General features: G+C 37.2%; 1 protein-coding gene across 3 annotated transcripts in view; it reads left to right on the top strand.

Annotated features, from left to right (window-relative positions):
* The window catches only part of Ptpn4 (protein tyrosine phosphatase non-receptor type 4), a 159,819-nt gene that overhangs the window by 116,748 nt on the left and 22,202 nt on the right, over positions 1 to 20,869 (top strand). For all 3 annotated transcript variants that reach the window (XM_052200080.1, XM_052200078.1, XM_052200079.1), the window contains 10 exons: positions 1,543 to 1,702; positions 3,071 to 3,154; positions 3,243 to 3,299; positions 7,800 to 7,956; positions 10,630 to 10,796; positions 12,225 to 12,315; positions 12,479 to 12,540; positions 14,814 to 14,960; positions 17,275 to 17,403; positions 20,279 to 20,427. In XM_052200080.1, the coding sequence (XP_052056040.1) occupies positions 1,543 to 1,702; positions 3,071 to 3,154; positions 3,243 to 3,299; positions 7,800 to 7,956; positions 10,630 to 10,796; positions 12,225 to 12,315; positions 12,479 to 12,540; positions 14,814 to 14,960; positions 17,275 to 17,403; positions 20,279 to 20,427 (1,203 nt within the window). The remainder of the gene's footprint in view (positions 1 to 1,542; positions 1,703 to 3,070; positions 3,155 to 3,242; positions 3,300 to 7,799; positions 7,957 to 10,629; positions 10,797 to 12,224; positions 12,316 to 12,478; positions 12,541 to 14,813; positions 14,961 to 17,274; positions 17,404 to 20,278; positions 20,428 to 20,869) is intronic.

Raw genomic sequence — 20,869 nt, 5'->3', positions numbered from 1 at the left:
TTTTCTCTCCTTAGCACCTAGCAGGATTGCATGTAGTTTTGTCTCTGCAGTGATTACTTAATACTCTAATCCCCGTCACATGCTTGTATTTATTAATCTCATAAACCGTGGTAAAGGAGGACAATAACTTAAGCTCATTTGATTATACCTATCTGGCAGGATTGTTTCTGTTCAACACCTAATTCCAAGAGTTTTCCTTTTCTTTTTGATGTTATATGTACACTATTTCCCCTGTTGTCCCTTAAAAACCTTCCTATATTCCCTTACTTGTTCTCTTCCGAATTCGTGGCCTATTTTTCATTAATTGTTGTTAAATGCATGCATTCATACATACATGTACGTACACATGTATGTGTGATGTATATATGTTTGTTCATATATACTTCTAAGTATTGCCTGCACCATCTGGTCCTGGTTTCTATGCCTTCAAGGCTGGCCTGACCATTTGTTATTGGATAACTAATTGGTATGCTATTTTGTGGAAAAGTAATTCTTACTATTGGCTTGCCTTAGTTATCTGTAGTTCTTTGTATAAAGTTCAGGCCTTGTAAAGTAAAAACCAAACAAAACAAAATTGAAGAGCATGAGTCACAATGAACCATTAATTTTTTTTTTTTTAAGTTCAGGCCTTTCAAGCTTTTCTTCATCTACTTTGGACGTCTGTTATTGTCCTTGTTCACCTCCTGTGTAGGTAGCCATGTTGGTGAGACTTTAGTGTTTGGTTTCTGATATTACTATGAGGTACAGTCTCACAAGAAGCGGTCTGACTCTCTCTCTCACTCTTTCCACCCCCTCTTCTCCAATGATTCTTGAGCCTTAAGTGCAAGAATTATAATGTAGATGTATCAGTTGGGATTAGGGTCTACACTCTACATTTTGAATGGTTAAGTTTTTCTGTAATAGTCTTCATCTGTTGGAAAGAGTTCCATGATGGTGGATGAGGACTTACCTGTTACCACACTTAACCTGTTAGCATAAGGACAAATATTGAGAATGTAGTTAGGTATTGTGTTAGTTTACTATTGTGGTTGTTGCTTCTTCTTTAAGATCCATGAGTTCACTATCCCTGGGTTTCCGGTACCAGGCATGATGTTTTCTTGTTGAGTAGATCTTAAGTCCAATTAGAGAGCTGTTGGTTCCTACTAAGGAATGGGGCCCACTGTGTATCTGTACAGTTGCAGTGACTTGCTTGTGGTGGTAGTTCATAGGCACTGTAGCTAGGTAAGACTGTTGCTTGTCTTCTTCCTTTGGAAGCTTGCATGCAGCCATCTTCTACAATGAAACTTCTCCTCAGCTTATAGAAAATTAACAAATACCTTCATAAGAATATCTTTAAGGTATTCTATAACTGTTGGTTTGAGTTTAAAAAAACAAATTTACTTCTGTAAAGATAATTATTTTATTAAAGCATTTTCAAATAAATACAACACTTAAAAGTATCTACACATAGTTGGTATCTGGTTGCTTTACCTAATTTAGAATAAAGTATTTCTATCAGATGATTTCGAAAGATATTTACTTCTCACTGCTTTTGTTACCTAGATCACAGGAGACCCCTGAAGATGGGCAGCCTCCAGCTTTACCACCCAAACAATCTAAGAAAAATAGTTGGAATCAAATTCATTTTTCACACTCTCAGCAAGATCTAGTCAACCATACTAATGAATCCTTTGATGTGCCCTCTTCCCCTGAAAAGTCCACTGTAAGTAGCTTTGCTTTGAACTTTTAAAATTATGAATGCATTTTAATTCCTGTTCAACCACAACATATTTTAGTAATAAATTATAATACATAGTCTTTTTATCTGATTCTTTAACCATGATTCATATCATTTTGGTGTTACCTTTTTCTCCAGTTTAAGTCTTAACAAACTGGTGTAAATTTAGTATATAAAATAAACATACGTTTCTAGATCAAGTGCTAATAATTCAGTAAATACTTAATTTACTATGTAATTTTTTAGTGTAGAGATATTCCCAACTTTTGAAATTGAGTAAAGATTCTAATACTATATGTTCCATCTATATTTTACAAAATAATTTCTGACTTAGGTTATATAGTATATCTTTTATATAATAAAATAATGAATTGCTACAATTCTAATGGCTTATCAATTTTATTGCTTTCTTAACAAGATTTAAGTAAGCCACAAGTGAGGTTTTCAGTTTATCCTAAGAATACACTGTGCTCCTAAAAAAGCACAGTTACATGCAGATATATTTCAGGAAATTTAAAGGAACATTAGAAAATGAAATAATATACAAAAGAGATAGTCCATAAGCACCTAGTGCCGAAAGTCTCTAGTGACTACTGTGCTCCTTGCCTTCTCATTTATTTCCTCAGAGTTTATTCCATTTCCAACAGATTAAAGCATTCTATTTTTCTCATGTGTACTGTTTCACTACAATGGGTTTAATCAAAAGAGATCAGGATTCTTGCCAAAAATAGCAACTTGAGTACTAATTCTGTGGTGATGTTTACACGTCTCTTATTGTGTACCTAGAGATATTTATGGTTACTGGCCTTGTGTTTTCATGGTAGTGTGTATATATTTTTAAAAACACAATATAGGGAATTATAAAGAAATGTATGTTATCTAAATAAAGACTCTAGAAACTGAGTGTCAGGGAGATGAAGGGAGACTGAGAATATGCAGCAAAAAGATAGAAGGGAAGGTGGCAGCAAGGTGTAATGGAGGAGCCCACTAGAAAGGGAGCACGTCATCCAGGGCTATATCTCATTCAAGTAAGACAGGATTGACACAGAGTACAGTAATTAGTCATAGGAAAATATTGGTTGTTGTTAGTTTAGTTGTACAATGTAGGGGTGTAAACCTGACTGGTATTATACAGAGTTAGAGGAAAGGGAGATGGCAAATTTCCATTTGCCAGTGTTCTTCCAGTAGAATGGACGGAGGAGTGAGAGAATGCATATGGAAGTTATTTGGCAACAAGACCATTTTCTTCACAACTAACAAGTGAATTGGATATTAATTCTTTATATACCATAGATCATACAAGCAGATAAATCATATAATTTATATTCTGAAATTTGTTTTTGTCTTTTCAAGCCTAATGGTGGCATTCCACATGATAACCTTGTTCTAATCAAAATGAAACCTGATGAAAATGGAAGGTTTGGATTTAATGTAAAGGTAATACAGAATACATGTTGTATTTAGTTTTTATATTAAGATGTTCTTAGTTTGGTAGTATTTGGCCTTTTATTTTACTATTTTTCAGGGAGGATATGATCAAAAGATGCCTGTGATTGTGTCCCGGGTAGCACCAGGAACACCTGTAAGTTATTCAAAATTTTATCTAAATACTGTTTCTAAGAATATATACTTACCGATCAGATATCATGGTTACCTGCCTTTAATCCAGCACTCAGGAGGCAGAAACAGGCAGATCTGATTTCATGCCTATCCTGGTCTGCAAAGTGAGATCTAGACCAACTAGAGCTAAAAACAAACAGCAACAGCAACAAAAACCAAAAACCAATATACACTTTGTAAAATGTTTTTGTATGTATGAGTGTTTTGTTTGCATGTATGTCTGTGCACTGTGTGCAACCCTCAGAGGTCAGAATGCAGTGTTGCATCCCCATGGAACTCGATGTTGGACAGCTGTGAGCCACTGCGTGACTTCTGAGAATCAAACTCAGGTCCTCTACAAGAAAAATAAGTGCTCTTAACTGCCAAGCCATCTGTCCAGCCGCATTTGTACTTAAAAAATTAGTTTGGCATGTGTGAGTATTTTGCCTTCCTGCATGTATGTATACTACAGCGTACCTATTGCCTAAGGAGACTGGAAGATGTCATTGGGTCCCTTGGTACTTGAGCAAGAGCAGCCGGTGCTCCTAACCACTGAACTAGTTCTTCATCCCAGAATTTGTACTTTAAAAAAAAAAATCATTGAGATGGATTGGCAGTGAAGAACACTGGTTGTTCTAGAGGACCTCTGTTCAATTCTCAGAATCCACGTGGTGGTAGCTCAAAGCTATGGTTAGCTCCAGTTCCAAAGAATTCAATGTTCTCTACAAGTTATCAGGCATTTTTGTGTGGTACAGTTTTACATACAATCAAATTACCTAAACATATAAAATAAAAACAGCATTTTTTTGCTTAAAGGAAGAAAAATGCTACTTTTCACCTTGTCGGATGTTAAATCTAAATGCTAAATATATCATAAGTTGCAGGAAAAGATAAATCTTAATTGAATCTACATCTTAGAAAGAAGTTATTACACTGTTCCTACAGTGCTAAAGAGTTCTGTTGAAAAAAACCTCCTTATTCAACAAATATAGAGGCAGGTGGAGTTTTGAGATTTGTGTTGTTGCTGTTTGTGTTTTTATTTTTTGTTTACAGTAGTTCATTATTTGCCTACTTGGTTTTTTGAGGTGAATGGGTCGGTGGAGTTCGGGACAGGGTTTCTCTGTGTAGCCTTAGCTGTGCAGAAACTTTCTCAGTAGATCAGGCTCAAACTCACAGAGATCCACCTGCGTCTGCCTCCTGAGTGCTGTGATTAAAAGCTTGTGCTACTACTGCCTGGGTTGCCTACTTTCTGTTTTAAAATTACTTTTAAATGGGAATGATACAGGATCATTTTAAAATTCTAATATGCATATGCTAAAAAAATTAATCTGTAATAGTGAGTCACCTGTTACTCATTCTTTAGCTTCTACAGTAATGCATGTTCTGTTATCATTAAATAATTTTTATTGGTGTTATCTAGAAGTATACTAGAATACTAGCACTGTTTCTCCTGAAAAATGGAATTACTGGTATGTTTCACTTTCTTCCCCCCCCCCCCCCTTATTTAGTTACCTGAATTATGACACTGAAGGCCCTTGTTTTTATAAGCTATATCTCTTGCTGGTGACTTCCTCCCTTCTGCTGCATAGAACTATGCTATAAAAATATGAGCAGAATTTAGAACATAATGAAGCCATAGAACCTTGTTGAACATGTTAAAGCGGTAGAGCATTGTCATTTTTAAATTACTTCATTAATACAGATACCACCACAGTCTTCCATGTGTGACCTTTTAAAAAAAAGATGAAAAGAGGAAGCAATTTCTTGGTTGTTGTTTGCTTGTTTTGTTGGTTTTTCTGAGACATGGTTTCTCTATTTAACCCTAGTTGTCCTGGAACTCACTCTAAGTAGACTAAAGCTGGCTTGAACTCAAGAGATCCTCCTGCCTCAGCCTGCTGTACAGGGTTTCAATGTCAGGATTTTTTTTGTGTGTGTTTTGGGTACCTCAGAAGTGGATAGTTCACATTAAAAACATCGTTTTCTTTACAAATGGAAATCTTGTAATCAATGTCTATTCCTTTTAGAAAATTTGAATTAATATCTAGGGTTTTAGATCAGAAAGAAATGCAAATAAAAATTTATATCTGACAAAAGGCAGGTTAAATATGAGCAAGTTTCTCTCAGTATTGATGGGGATAGTAAAAGGCTCATCGAGGACTCCTGTCCTGGTACATAGAGCACTTCTTTCTTGCCTGCACACTACCCATGCAGTCGTGTGGGAAGACAGTGCCTTCTTCTGAGTGAGCGTTTCTCTCACGACTTTAGAAACCACGTTACTTCATTGTGGGTATCCTAAACATGCATTTATAAAAGTGTAGAATCAAACTGGAGCATAGATGCATCTCCGTACATAAGGAACCATGTAAATATTTGCCATCTACTTTAATAAAATATAGCCACAAAACCCCAAATAATAAATAAAGGCTGACATTTGAATATTTGAGATTTTAAAAATATTTTATTGAATTAACTCATTTTTATTTTCACAACTCTAGCAGATAGATCAGGCTAAGTTCTTGTTGTGTTTTCAGGGTGTTGGCTGTCTGAGATCTCACATTTCATAAGCAATGGAGAATGAGCTTAACCCCAGCAGTGTTCTTGCCTAGGCACACTGTCTTGCTGAGATTTATGACATAATTGTTTATAGTAGCTTTGAGTAACGTGTCCGTTTCTCCTTCCCTTTGCCATAGCATTTCTTTCACTACCTGGCCTGCCATCTTCATGCTTGGGCTCATGTGTTTTCATAGAACTTTTTATTCCTATTTCTGTTTCTTTTCTCTCTTTTAATTACTAAGTGAGTTTTTCAGTATTCAGGCAGTCACTTATTGCAGTAGTGCAGAACTTTAACGATGGCCATGCAAGGTGAGATCCTGCCGTGTGCTATTAACCAATTGGAAAAATTACACTATTTTTATGACTTTTAGATCTGTTTTCTATACATTAAAGTCTTTTGTACTGTATGTTACAAAAATATTGAGAATTGCAAAATGTGTTCAGTAGCATCTACTTTAATAAAATACAGCCACAAATCATCAATCATTTATAAAACTTTATCATGAGTAGTTTGATAGTACGTTGTAAAATTGATGATACAGAATGAGCCTCTTACATTAGCAGATTTCCATGTCCTTTCCACATTGGGATCTGCTTCCTATGTTTTCTCCCTTGAAGCCTTGGTATGTTGTATTGTAAAAGAGTCCCTTTGAGTCTTTCTACTTCCCTCAAGCCTCAGCAACAGAAGTGCTCTTTCTTAGGCATCACTGCCTCTCAGGTCACAGCTCGCATGTCCTCGTGCTTTGTGCCTTTTCTGGGTTGTCCTCTTTGAGATGATTTCCTACTGCAAATCAAGGCCAGCACAGTTGGCTGCTGTGACAAGTGACCTATGTGCCTCTTTACTTTCTTAATATATTTTTTTTGAGATTCGTTTTTACTTTTATTTTTGTTATTTTTATTATTTATTTGCATATTATGTGTATTTATATTTAATTTTATTTTTATTTTTGCCTGAATGTATGTTTTACATTATATGCGTGCCTGTGGAGCTCAGAAGAGGACATCTTATTCCCTCTTAGAACTCGAGTTACAAAGGAATATTTAGCTCCATATGGGTGCTAGAAAATGAACCTGAGGTTTCTGGAAGAGCAGCCAGTGCTTTTAACCACTGAGGCATCTATCCAGCTCTAGTGCTCTGTTTTGAGATACAGACTTTTGAACTGATGCACTAGCAGCAAATGTATACTTTATGCAAAAAGACACAATGTATTCTGAAAACTAAAATTTGGAGGATGTAATTCAGAAACTGGTGTTCTTTAAGCTGTGGGAACTGAAAATGTATATATTTAAGCAGTACAAAATTAAGACTGCCTGTATGTATATATGCATTTTGACATATTTCTTATTTGAATCTCTGTGGACATAATAGGCCATGAGGAAGGAATTTGAATGTTTAGTGAAACTGTAAAACAAAATAGGATGTTCAAAAAAAACTAAATTTCTGCTTTTTCAAGTAAAAGAGAGATAGATTGTGGTGGTGGTGGTGGTGGTGGTGGTGGTGGTGGTGGTGGTGGTGGTGGTGTGTGTGTGTGTGTGTGTGTGTGTGTGTGAACTTGAGGCTGATGACTTCCTCAGTCATTCTCTACCTTATTGTTTTACTTTTTGAGATGGTATCCCTCAGTGAACATGCGCTCCCTGATTGGCTATACTGGCTAGCCAGCAAGTTCCAGGGATTCTTCTGCTCAGCCTTCTCAGTCCTGGGATTACAGACTGCATTGCAGAACTGGACATTCTGTGCTCTCTGGGGATTGGAAGTCAGGCCCTTATGCTTGTCTAACAAGCATTTTACTGACTGAGCGATTTTCCTACCCTTGCATGTATGCTTTTCTATATGTGATTTTAGTTCTCTCTATATACTCTATAAAGAGTAAATTTTATATTTGCAGGATGCTGGGCACATATTTAAACACATATCCACATTATATTACAGGCTGACCTCTGTGTCCCTCGATTGAATGAAGGGGACCAAGTGGTACTAATAAATGGTCGGGACATTGCAGAACATACCCATGATCAAGTAGTCTTGTTTATTAAAGCTAGCTGTGAGAAGCATTCTGGGGAACTCGTCCTCCTCGTTCGTCCCAATGGTAAGTACTTTGTTTAGCACTGAGTATTTGTTATAATTTGTTGCTATTTACTACTGGACATGGAAGCCAAAGTAGGTATCTATAAACATGTCATGCCAATTTTCTCTTTGACAGTGCTGTCTATCATACTTGGAGAAAAAAAAAAAAACAAAATCTTGGCTTTCTTGTCTCTCGGTCACACTTTGTTTTACCTCTGATGCACAGTGGGGTCCTTACTGTTTCCTCAAATCTTCAACCTGACATTCTTTTGGGTCTGCGTTTTCTCTGCTCTGCAAACAGTTCTTGGTTTTTATGTAACACATGTCTTTGCTTCATTCAAAAATGTTTTCTCTGCTTATTTTACCATACCTATAGTGGCCTCCCTCTTCAACCACTCTAAGAGTAGCATAGTCACTTAATATTTGTTTAATGAATAAATAAACTCTGTTGTGGGTCTAGAAAATTCCATTACAAATTCTAATTAAACAAAGAAAAATTGTGTTGATTATATTTTGGGTAGGTGGTGCCCTCTTGACTAATCATGTCTGACTCTTATTTGGGCACATACTACTAGCATTATCTACATTTATCTTCATTATAGCACTGTTCCCAGTACCCAAATTATACACTGTGCAGTGCCTTCCAGTAGATGTATAAACAGCATGAGTTATATGTACTTATGCAGAGTCTTGTATCTTAAAGCATGAATGTAGCTGGGCAGTGGTGGCACACACCTTTAGTCCCAGCACTTGGGAGGCAGAGGCAGAGGCAGGTGGATTTCTGAATTCCATGACAGCCAGGGCTACACAGGAAACCCTGTCTCAAAAAACAAACAGCACAACAACAACAACAACAAAAAGGCATGAATGTAGAAGGATGCCTTTATTACAGAAGGGACACAACAGGAGAGTCATGGATGTGATCAGATCTGTTGTGTTCATGAATGGGAATGTCACAATGAGATGGTCCTTAGAGAAAAGAAAAATTCCCTTTTATACTTGGTCAAAGGAGGCATCTTCTTTTCTGTATTTTATGTTATTATCCACGTATAGTTCTAATTTGGCTTTCTACGAGTATTAAACAGACATTAATTATGATTCTGAGGAACTTGTTTGTTTAGGCTTCATACTGTCTGTTTTGTGTCACAGCTTCAATTTTATATCAACAGCAATCTCTCACTTTGGCTTTTCTGTCCTCTCCTGGTAAGAGCTCCTGTGGCACTCAGTGACAACCGTTAGTAGCCGTTGGAATTTTCATTGTAGCTAGGCTGCTGTTTATGTTTTTACTTGCTCCTCAGAGCCACCAAATATGATAGGTACATTAACTCTCAGTTTAGAGTTGAAAATACTTTCAAATTTAGAGTTGAAAATACTTTCAATTTCCTATTTATAGATTCATGATGAGCACAGAGACAGAATATAATCAAAAGTCTTTGACAGCAAAGGCCTTTTTGCACTTCCAGTTGTTTTATTTTAAAACCCAGGAGGAACCCAGCTAGGGCCCTGTAAAGGATTATTCTAGACGGAGACTGTACTCATTTTCAGTGTGGATTTCATCACATCTTTTTTTTCCCTCTCAAGTATAGTACATGATGTTTTCTAATCCAGGAACATGGCTAAGAGGAGGCAATGGTTTGCAGAGAATATAAATTTTTACATATGGATGAACCATTCATTTGTGTGTTAATAAAGCCCATGTTAAACAATAAAGTTAAGGATCTGGATATGGCTCAGCAGTTACAAGCACTTCATGCATTTACGAAGGACCAGAGTTTGACTTTATCCACTTGGTGGCTCACAATGGTCTGTAACTCTAGTTCCAGCTAATCTGATGCTCTTCTGACATCCATAGGCACCAGGCATACACCTGTATACACACAAACATTTCAAAATGCCCATACATGGAAAACATAAAAACTAATCTTCTTTAAAATGGAGCTGAGAGAATACATAAGGGTAAGTCCTAGGCCTGGCATTTATAGGCCCAGCATCTAAGATCTGAGCTCTCTTATATTAACTTTAACGTAAAAGATGCTGAGTGACTAGGTGGATGAGAGAATGTGGGGCTGATTTACTCAGTTTTGTGTTCATTTATCGTATGATCAAGCCAGCATATCTTTAGACATAATGGTGTATAGACTTTTGTCTGTCCTATTGATCCATTTCCAAGAAATTAAGGCCATGTCTATTCATATCTGCAGCTCAAAAAATACCTCATTTTTTCTATTTTTGTAAGTATTTATTAACTCTGTGTGTGTATGTATGTATGTGTATGTGTGCGTCTGCATGTTCATGCACACATATTTGAACACTCCTGTGTGTGTTTATGCTTGCCCCATGAGCCCAGGATCCCAAGAACATCAGAAAAGGACATCTGTTTATTGGAACTGGACTTACAGGACGTTGTGAATTGCCAGGTAGATGTTGGTAACTGGACCTAGGCCCTCTGCAACAGCAGAAGGGGCTCTTAACCACTCTGGTCCTGCCTCATTGTCTTAATATGTCTTCAGATATTAAGTATATGGCTAAAGAACCCTTCTTTTCTCCAAAGGAATAGCAGAAGCCTTTCAACCCCATAGCTATTCTTAGTTACTACACAAAGGCATCAATCAGATATAATAGAACTATTAGTTATTGGGTCTATAGAAAATATCTGGCAATTAAGATTCTTACCATGTTTTTTGTTTTATTTTAGCTGTATATGATGTAGTGGAAGAAAAACTAGAAAGTGAACCAGACTTCCAGTATATTCCTGAGAAAGCCCCACTAGATAGTGTCCATCAAGATGACCATTCCTTGCGGGAGTCAATGATCCAGCTAGCTGAGGGGCTTATCACTGGAACAGTACTAGCACAGTTTGATGTAAGTGATAACGTATTAAATCAGTATTTGCTGAATAGTTAAGAGCCTAATATACTATGCATTATGATTTATAAGGTAAAGTGGTGGGTTTAGAATTTGTTAACATGCAGAGTTCTAAAATATAGTTGTAAAAATTATTTCTATATTACTGGTTATGACTGTATAAGCTTCTTTTTAAAAGAATAACAGCCAGGCAGGAAGATGTCATTCAGTTCAAGGTGAGTCCTGAACAGTGAGATCCAGGCCAGCCTAAGCTGTAGCATGAGATCCCTCTCAAAAAATAGAGAGGCAGTAAAAGTAAAAACATTTCATATGTTTTTTCATGTAACTTACTAGTTCTTTTTTATTAAGACTACAAGTTAAGAATATTGTCTTATAAATTCAAAGCTTGTGCAAAGCTGAATATATAGCACATATCAAATTTTCCGTGAGTTTGGGGCCATCCTGAGCTATATATAGCAAAACATAAATAAAATAAGAATAAACAAAAGTTAAGAACATAACTTATATTTCAAATTCATAGTTTGTAATATTTAATCTTTTTCTAGTTTGTTATTTTTTTTGGTCTATATAATCTTAAAACCTTTGAGATCATTATCTCAAATAAACAATGTTTCTTAATTGATAATTCCACCCCTATCCCCACCCCTACCCCCAGGACAGGGTTTCTCTCTGTAATGCTAGCAGTCTCCTTGGGTAGCCCTAGCTGTTCTAGAACTCAGGCTGTAGACCAGGATGGCCTCAAACTCAGAGAATCACCTGCCTATGCCCCCCAAGTCCTGGGATTAGAGAGCTGTGTCCCTGGCATGACTTCTAATATTTATTTTGATTAGTGAGTATATAGTAAATTTGAAAGTCTATATTTAAACCAGACATGTCCAGCCTGTGGTCCACAGGTTGTATGCATCCAAGATAATTATAAATCGAGTCCAACACATTTGTAGATGGCAATATTCTATCATGTTGAACTTAATTTGTTTATCTTTAATAACACTAGGAATTTCCCCATGTGTTTTTGAATATTGATGGCCATATACAAATATGTTGTATATAAATGCTTGTAATAATAAAAGACATGCTAAGATATGCATCCATGCATCAATTCTTTTTTAAAAACGTCTCTGTAGTTTTGAACACTTTAAAACTAAAATAAAGCCAAATGTTCTTTGTAGACTTGCTATTGAAATACAGTGCACTTTGGTGAGCAAAATTGCTTTCAGACTTTTCAAAATATGATAGATGCATATCAGATTGCATGTCAGGACTCCAGTGCTGGCTATAGCTCTTGGTCAGCCCGTGGCTGTTCTGAAGAGTATCATAGTGTGCATGGAGTATGGAGGGTTCCCTTTGGAATAGGAACAAGTCTGCCAAAACAAAGTAGAATTGTTGATGGCTTATCAGACTGTTTCTGTTTATTTGTTTGTAAAGCAACTATATCGGAAAAAACCTGGAATGACAATGTCTTGTGCCAAATTACCTCAGAACATTTCCAAAAACCGATACCGAGATATTTCACCTTGTAAGTATCTATTAACTCTTACCGTTATAAGCTTAATCTTTTAAATAAAACTTTATTAAATTTTTATGGCTGGAGTTTGATTCATTAGTGGTGTAGCTGTGGTGGTTTAATCCCAAATATCAAAACAAAAAAAGAAACCATTGTTTCTTTTAATGTTTTTTAGATGATGCTACACGGGTCCTTTTAAAAGGTAATGAAGACTACATCAATGCAAACTACATAAATGTAAGTTTTGTTAATGGATTTGTCATTGGAAGTAATTGAAAACCATTGTAAATTTTAAGGTTAATTCCTTTCTGTTGAAAGTCTAACCTTGATCCTTTGTGCAAATGATTAACTGGGGAATAGTGAATCATCTTTTCTAGGGCAGATAGTTAGGTCTTTATGAGTAAGTCACATTTCATCAGCTAATTAGTGCACAGCTTCATTTAAAGCTTTAATAATAACATTGTTTATTTGTTAACTTTTAATGCATAGACAATAGCATTTGAAGTCTAATTCATGACTGAAGAAAGCTAATCTACATTCTCTCCATGGTGAATATCCTTTTTGTCTTCTTGTACATAAGAATACTACACATACCTCATCACTGTGATTGTGATGGTACAGTTACCCACAAAAACCACAACAATGTGAGGACTATGGTCCTGCACAGTAATGGAGGCTGTGTGGGGGTACTCTGAGAGGGGCTGAAACAGCTGCCTTTGATGTTGTCTGGAAAATGCTTACCCAGTGTCTCAAATGGTTTCTTCCTCTGTATGCCTAGACATAATCAACACAGCCCCCTCCTGTCTTGAAACTGCATAAGAACTTTAGCAGGTATGGGCTAGAGAGATGGCAAAGCAGTGAAGCTTGCTGCGCATTCCTGAACACCCTTCATCAAAGGAATAGGAACAGAGTGATATAAGTTGCCATATACCTCCTCCTTTTGGCCTTAGATAATGATTTGTGGAGTTGTTGTTATTTGTTTGTTTTTAAGCAAAGCCAGAATAATATCATGAAAATTAGAAAAATAAGTATAGAACACATTTAGATGAAAGTTTAAATTTATAAAACAAAGTACAAATTTAAACAATATAGAAGTTCTACTATTTTCCTATGAAAATGAAAGACTGAAAATGATAACATACACGTGAACAGTTCTTTATCTGAAGCTTTCAAGTATGCATTGGGATTGAAAATTTTTAGATTTCATTTTTTTTAAAGACTATTCAGTCCGTTTATCAGTGCTATATAGGAAGTCCCTAGCAGGTAATGCGATTGGGGACCCTTAATTATTATACTGATATATAAATATTCTGAGTGGGATTAAGTCAAAGTCACATTTTGCTATCAAATGCTTTCAAGTAAAGTCAGCTTTAAAATGCCTTCATGTTAGGACAAGGTTCAAAACACCACAACCAGTTTTGCATTTCAAACTGTTCGTATTTTCAAGCTATGGATAAGGGAACATAGCTATATTGGCAAGTATCAATCAACTCTATTCCTGCATGTTGTTGGTTGAAATGTAGACTGGTTTCTTTGGGGAGCAGTGTGGCATTGTCAGAAGTTGAGGTGTGCATATATTTGCAACCAGCATTTTCATTTCTTCCTGTTGACCTCATAGGTAGATATATTTTTACATTTGCTAAAATGTCAGGTTTAGAGACGTGTTCAGTTTACTTTGCTACTGGTAACAAACATATTAACAATGCCTTAAATGTCTGTTAAATAAGTTACAGTATTTTTTTTAAGGTCCATTTAAAGAAAGAAATTAGGTACTAATTTAGGTATTATCTTTCAAACAGTGGGATTCAGAAAACCATAAATATTGTGCTACTATTTTAAAATTGGTTTTATAGAAAAATAATTGTTGTAAACAGACTTTTTATTTGAGAGATGTACTAGAAAGTAGTAAAACAAATTTACCCTCTGGTAATAAGTGGAAGCTGGTTTGGGAGGGAGACTTCAAGTTTCAAATATCTTGAGTATTCTCTAAATTGCTATGTGTGGGTATTACCTTGTCGAATCAACCTCAAATGTACAGTTGTGATTCCTCTATATTTACTGTCTTATTTCATTCTAAAACCAAAACTTATGTATACTTCTAATGGCTCTTCACATTATTTAATGAGCAGAACTCTGCTAAAATAAATGCCAGAATTTTTCTTCCTTACAACATTTACCAATAAACTATTTATAGATACTTTTAGAAAATATTCTTACAAACTCTCTGTGTTTAAAACAAGGTCCTCTGTAACGCTGCCCCATAAGCCGTTATAGTGTGAGATGTGGTGGTACATACCTATAATGGTTGAGACTCTGGGCTACATAGTGAGACCTTGTCTCAAAGGAGAAAAAATAGAGGAGGTAGTATTTGGAAAATATTTGCTTTAAAAATTCCTCTCTGTCAATTAATTAATGAATAAATATTACTTTGGACATTGCCAGGAAATTTCTTTTGCAAGTAAAATTATTAATGAAGATTATCTCTTATTTTAATGTCTTTTTCTTGCTAGATGGAAATTCCTTCTTCAAGTATTATAAATCAGTACATTGCTTGTCAAGGGCCATTACCACATACTTGTAAAGATTTTTGGCAAATGACTTGGGAACAAGGCTCCTCCATGGTTGTGATGTTGACCACACAAGTTGAACGTGGCAGAGTAAGCTATAGTTTAATCTTACACATTACTTGGGCTCGTTTCAAATTACATTGTGTTTATATACTCAGAACGTTCTCCTGTAGCCTTTAATCTTTTGTTGTGGTTCCATAGTTTGAAATCATTACAGCCAAATACTTAAGACTGTAACCAACACAAGACTTGCAACACAGTATTACCATTCTTTTTTTTTTAAGGATTTATTTATTTAATTTGTGTATATGAGTTCATTGTCGCTGTCTTCAGACACCCAGAAGAGGGCATCGGATCCCACTACAGATGGCTGTGAGCCACCATGTGGTTGCTGGGAATTGAACTCAAGGACCTCTAGAAGAGCAGTTGGTGCTCTTGGATTTTGCTTTTTTCGAGACAGGGTTTCTCTGTGTCGCCCTGGCTGTCCTGGAACTCACTCTGTAGATCAGGCTGGCCTCAAACTCAGAAATATGCCTGCCTCTGCCTCCCAGAGTGCTGGGATTACAGGCATGCGCCACCACCGCCTGGCACCAGCCCCCAGTATTACTATTCTTATCATTGCATTTATTTAAAATCAATACTTAAAATTTTTTAAATTAATTGATACTGCTAGTCCTCCTACAGGATTGCCTTCTCAGCTTCTTTCAGCCTTCCTTAATTCAACAACTGGGGTCAGCAGCTTCTGTTCATTGGTTAGGTGCAAATATCTGCATCTGACTCTTTCAGCTGCTTGATGGGACTTCCAGAATGCAGTCATGCTAGGTCCCTTTTTGTGAATGTTCGATAGCCTCAGTAACAGTGTCAGGCCTTGGGACCTCCTCTTGAGCTGGATCCCACATTGGGCCTGTCAGTGGACCTTCTTTTCCTCAGGCTCCTCTCCATTTCCATCCTTGTAATTCTTTCAGACAGGAAGAATTATGGTTCAGAGTTGTGACTGTGGTATGGCCCCCCTCTCCCTCATTTGATGTCTTCCTGCTGGAAGTGTTAGGTATTTCATCTATGGTTCTTCCCTTTGAGTCCTGAGAGTCTCTCACAGTTCTAGGTCTCTGGTGCATTCTGGAGGGTCCCCCCCCAGCCTCCCATCTCCTGAGGTTGCCTGTTTCCTTTCTTTCTGCTGGCCCTCAGGGCTTCAGTCCTTGTCCCTCACCCAATACCAGATCAGGTTCCCCTCCCCCCACTCCCCCAGCCCATCCCACCCTATGTTCACTTCCCCTCTCAGGTCCCTCCCTCCCTCCCTCCCCACTGTGATTGCTTTCTTCTCCCTCCCAAGTGGGACTGAGGCATCCTCACTTGGGCACTTCAGCTTGTTGACCTTTTTGAGTTCTGTGGCTGTATCTTGGGTACTCTGTGCATGTTAATTAAAAAACAAAAACCAAAAAACTTTACATTTTAAAGTTTAAAAAGTTTAAAGTTTAATACTGATGAATATTTGGCAATATTAGTAACTGAAGAACTGATAATAGAATTTGAGTGACACTGAAGAGCATTATGCTAAGTGAAAAATTGTTAACAATGCAAAGATTATTGTATGATTCTATTTTTATGAACCATCCCGGCTTGACTATTCATAAGTACAGAAAGTAGAGTAGCAGATACCTAAGGCCAGGTGTGGGGAGGAAAGCACAGCAGCTGTAGAGTGTATGAGTTGATTGGGGCACTGTGAAATGTTCTGCAGTGTTTAGGGGAGTGGCTACACAGTTCTATGAAATGTACTGAGAGCAACCACTTCAAATGGGTCAGTGATATGGAAATAGGGCTAGGATTTTATAGTACACATACATATGCACATGTTCGTACACACCCGTGGTAGAACTCTAATCAGATATAGCCACACAGATGGTTTAGAAAGGGTTTTTAAAGTGTCAGTAAATAATGACCAGGCAGGCTGGCTAAGTAAGTAAAGTGCAACACAGGGATCTAGGTTGAGATCCCCAGCACTCAGGTAACATTTAGGTCTGGTAGCATGCAGACCTAGAGCTGGAGGGCCAGAGCAGAGATAAGCAGGTTCCTCTGCTCGTTGACCAGCCAGCTTGCCTAGCCATTTTGATTGATTGATGAGCTCCAGATACAGTGATATGACCTTTTCTCAAAGAAATAAGGTAATGAGTGATGGAAGATAACTCAGTATTGATCACAGTGCTACATCTGTGTGCATTGTGCACAGAAACATTCATACAATATGTACCTGTACACACAAAAATATTAGTAGCTAGAAGATCTAAGTGAAAGATTATTTCCTATAAATTTGAAAGTTCTTGAAAAATTAGATCATTTTGAAAGTTGGAGAATTTGAATTCTTATGTCTATTTAGATAATTTTCTGTATTCAATCTGTTGACAATCAGGTTAAATGTCACCAATATTGGCCAGAACCCCCAGGAAGCTCATCCTATGGCTGCTATCAAGTCACCTGCCACTCAGAAGAAGGAAACCCTGCCTATATCTTCAGGAAGATGACACTGTTTAATCAAGAGGTAAGAAGTCAAGAGTGTCTGTATAAGAACTGCTGTAAAGACTTTGAAAAATGAAAATGATTTTTGTCTGAGACTAATTACTAGGGAACAAAAGTCAATCAACTAGAAGGATGGATCATCAGTTAAGAACACTTGCTAGGGACTAGAGAGATAGCTTAGTGGTTAAGAGCACTGGCTGCTCTTCCAGAGGTCCTGAGTTCAATTCCCAGCAACCACATGGTGGCTCACAACCATCTCAAATGGGATCTGAAACCCTCTTCTGTTGTGTCTGAAGACAGCTACAGTGCGCTCATATATACATAAATAATTCTTAAAAACAGAACAAAAGAACACTTGCTGATTAGTCATAAGGAGAGTTCAGATCCCAGCACTGATGTAACAAGCCGGACATAACTGCACGTGCCTGTGACCCCAGCACTGAGAATTCAGACAGAAGGACCCCCGAGGCTTCCTGAGTTCAACCATAGCTCTAAGCAAGGACCAGGTTCAGAGAGAGATACTGTCCTAAAGGAGTAAGTAGAAAACAAAGGATGATACCTGATGACTTTTCTGGCCTCCACATGACATAGTCCACACACATGCACATACATCCACACACTTAAGTTTTCATTGCATAGTTCTGAGGTACTTAGGTTATACAAATAAAAATGTCATGGCTAGATATATCTATAGTTAGACTCTAAGAAAAAGGACTGTGTTGAAGATAGAAATTACTATGCGCGCGTGCCCACACACATATACACACACACTTGCCTACCTCTTGGTTATCTACTTAGGAAAATAAAGATTAAAATAAACAACTATCTTAATGATTTAACCTACAGATCGGAACATTATACCATAAGCTAGACAGTATATCTTTAATTTATTCTTATTTGAAAGAATTTTAGCCGTTTTGTCCCCTGTAATTTTTAGCTTCATTTAGTATCAGATTCCTTTTCTATATGTTAGCACATCATCCGGCTCCTTCCTTATTGGCTGTAAGAGAACCAATAAGGCTCTACCTCACTTGTCAGTAATCATTCCTATGGAGCAGCAGCAGTTCCTGCTTTGAACACTTGGGCCTTCACAGTCTTGTGTGGCAGTTACTCCCTTTCTTAAGCTTTCTTTAGAATGGCCATCAGTGTTACTAAGTGGTCGTGCAAGTATTTAATCCTAGCTTGAGCCAAATAGAATGAAAAAACAAGTTTCTGCCTAACATAAAAATGCACATACATTGATAGATAGTGGATTGAAGGGACTCTGGCCAGTCTAACTATGGCAAACATGGCTGTGGCAAGCCTTGCCTTCTCCCTCATTTTCTCTGCCTTGCTAGAGTACATTCCTAAGCCAACCCCAAAGGTCCACTTCCTTATTTGGCCACTATCTTCTTCTGAAACTGACTAGGAGCCCATCTATCAAAGTATTGAAGTCCAGCAATCTAAAGTCGCCTAATTAACATGCCCAATTAAAATTAAACATCTCACTCTATCATGAGCTTTCCCCTTACCTTTATAAACTGCCACTTACCTGTGGCCAGCTCTGACTCCTCTCTATCAATAGGCAGTCCTTTGTTAGCACCTACCCTAACCCCATCCCAAGGAAAAATGCTCCTTCCCCCTCTCCCCTGTTTCCTTTCCTTTTTCCCTCAGCCTCTATCTTCTGCCTTCCTTTCTTTCTTATTCATGCCCTTTGTCTTTGGGACAAGTACATCTCATCTGTGCTCAGAACTTGGTCTTGTTGGTCTGAGCTGATACCTATCTTTTCATTCATGATCTCCCTTTAACATAAATGGATGTCCCCAGACTGATGTTGAATGATAGTTATATCTTGTTTTAAAGTTTGTGAGTAAGTAATTTGATATGATTTAGTCTTTTCATGAAACCTTTTAAACCTAAAGATGCTGTGGAGCTGTTCACCTGAAACAGAGGAAGGAACCTCTGAAATGCTAAATGCCAGAACTTGCAGTCAGGATTTAATTACATCCGCCATTGCTTCCCCCACCCCAACCAAATAGAATTAATCCTTATTCAACTTTGTGTTTTTATGACCTCTAATTTTTAATCTGTGTATTTGAGAGATTTTGTATTTAAATGTTTTATTATACTTCTTTATGTGTGTGCAAGTGTTTGTGGTTTTGTCATGGTGCACCTCTGGAGGTCAGTGAAGGCAGAAGACAACCTAGAGGAGTCTGCTGTCTGCTTCACAATGTGGGTCCCAGGAAGTGAGTTTAGATGGTCTTTCTTGGCCACAAGCACTCCTGGCTGCTGAGTCATTTTGTTCTCCTGGGGCTTTCGCCCTCTAGTCTTCATGATGTCATTTGCATCATCGAAAAGTTATCTTGGGTTTTGTTTCTACTCACAAAAGTGTTTACGTTACCATCTTTGTTCACATTGAATCCCTATTAGGTAATTTTGAAGTAGTTCTCTGAACTTAATTTATTTCTGCATATTTATTTGATTGCAGTGTTCAAAATATAGCACTTGTAGATATAAAACTTGAGTTATTAAGGTATAGCAGTGTAGGCAGGTGGTAGTGGTGCACACCTTTAATTCTAACACTTGGGAGTTAGAAGTACATGGATCTCTATGAATTTGAGGCTAGCCTGGTCTACAGAGTTAGTTCCAGGACAGCCAACAGCTACACAAACAAACTGTGCCTCGGAAAACCTTTACAAAAAAAGTACAGCAATGTAAGTAGTTAGTACTTACAAGGATCCAACTATTTCTGTGAAATGTTCTCCTGTTCGATTTGTTGTATTTAAGTGAGTTTATATACAATGGCAAGAAGAAAAGGAAAGGTGGTTTTACTTTCCTTCTAAAATTAAAATGATGTGAACTTTTCATTTTAAAGGTCATTCCTAAATCAAAATGTGTAACTTTGCATTTTCATTTAGAAAAATGAGAGTCGTCAACTCACTCAGATTCAGTACACAGCCTGGCCTGACCATGGAGTACCTGATGATTCAAGTGACTTTTTGGATTTTGTTTGTCATGTACGAAACAAGAGGGCTGGAAAAGAAGAGCCAATTATTGTTCATTGCAGGTATTTATTTCCTGTCCTTAAAAAATGAATAAGTACACTCTTGGGAATGCATTCTGTATTTTGGCCTTTTGTTGTGATTAATTATGTGATAGAAGATGGGAGACAATGGAAGAAATTCTAATACAATGTGTAAGAAACTATGCAAAGGGATAAAAGCAATAGTTATTTTTCTAGTTCTATTTTAATATCTCTTCATTGGAATGTGCTTATAATTGATGGTAACTTGCATATGATGAAATACTAACATCATTTCCATGTGTTTCTATTGCTATAGCAAGATATTTAAAACTGGGTGAGTTATAAAAGCAGGAATGTAGTTTTCAGTCTTAGATTGCAAGGCTAAGTGCGGCCAGCAGAGGCTACTCTTAGTATACAGATGAGGGAGCTAATGCAGTGGAGACGCCTGTGGGCCTCTGAAGCATAGCCCAAATGGATAGCCACA

The sequence above is a fragment of the Apodemus sylvaticus genome, chromosome 12 (assembly GCF_947179515.1).
Source record: "Apodemus sylvaticus chromosome 12, mApoSyl1.1, whole genome shotgun sequence".
Taxonomy (NCBI): domain Eukaryota; kingdom Metazoa; phylum Chordata; class Mammalia; order Rodentia; family Muridae; genus Apodemus; species Apodemus sylvaticus.
This window is presented reverse-complemented; position numbering and strand designations above follow the sequence as displayed.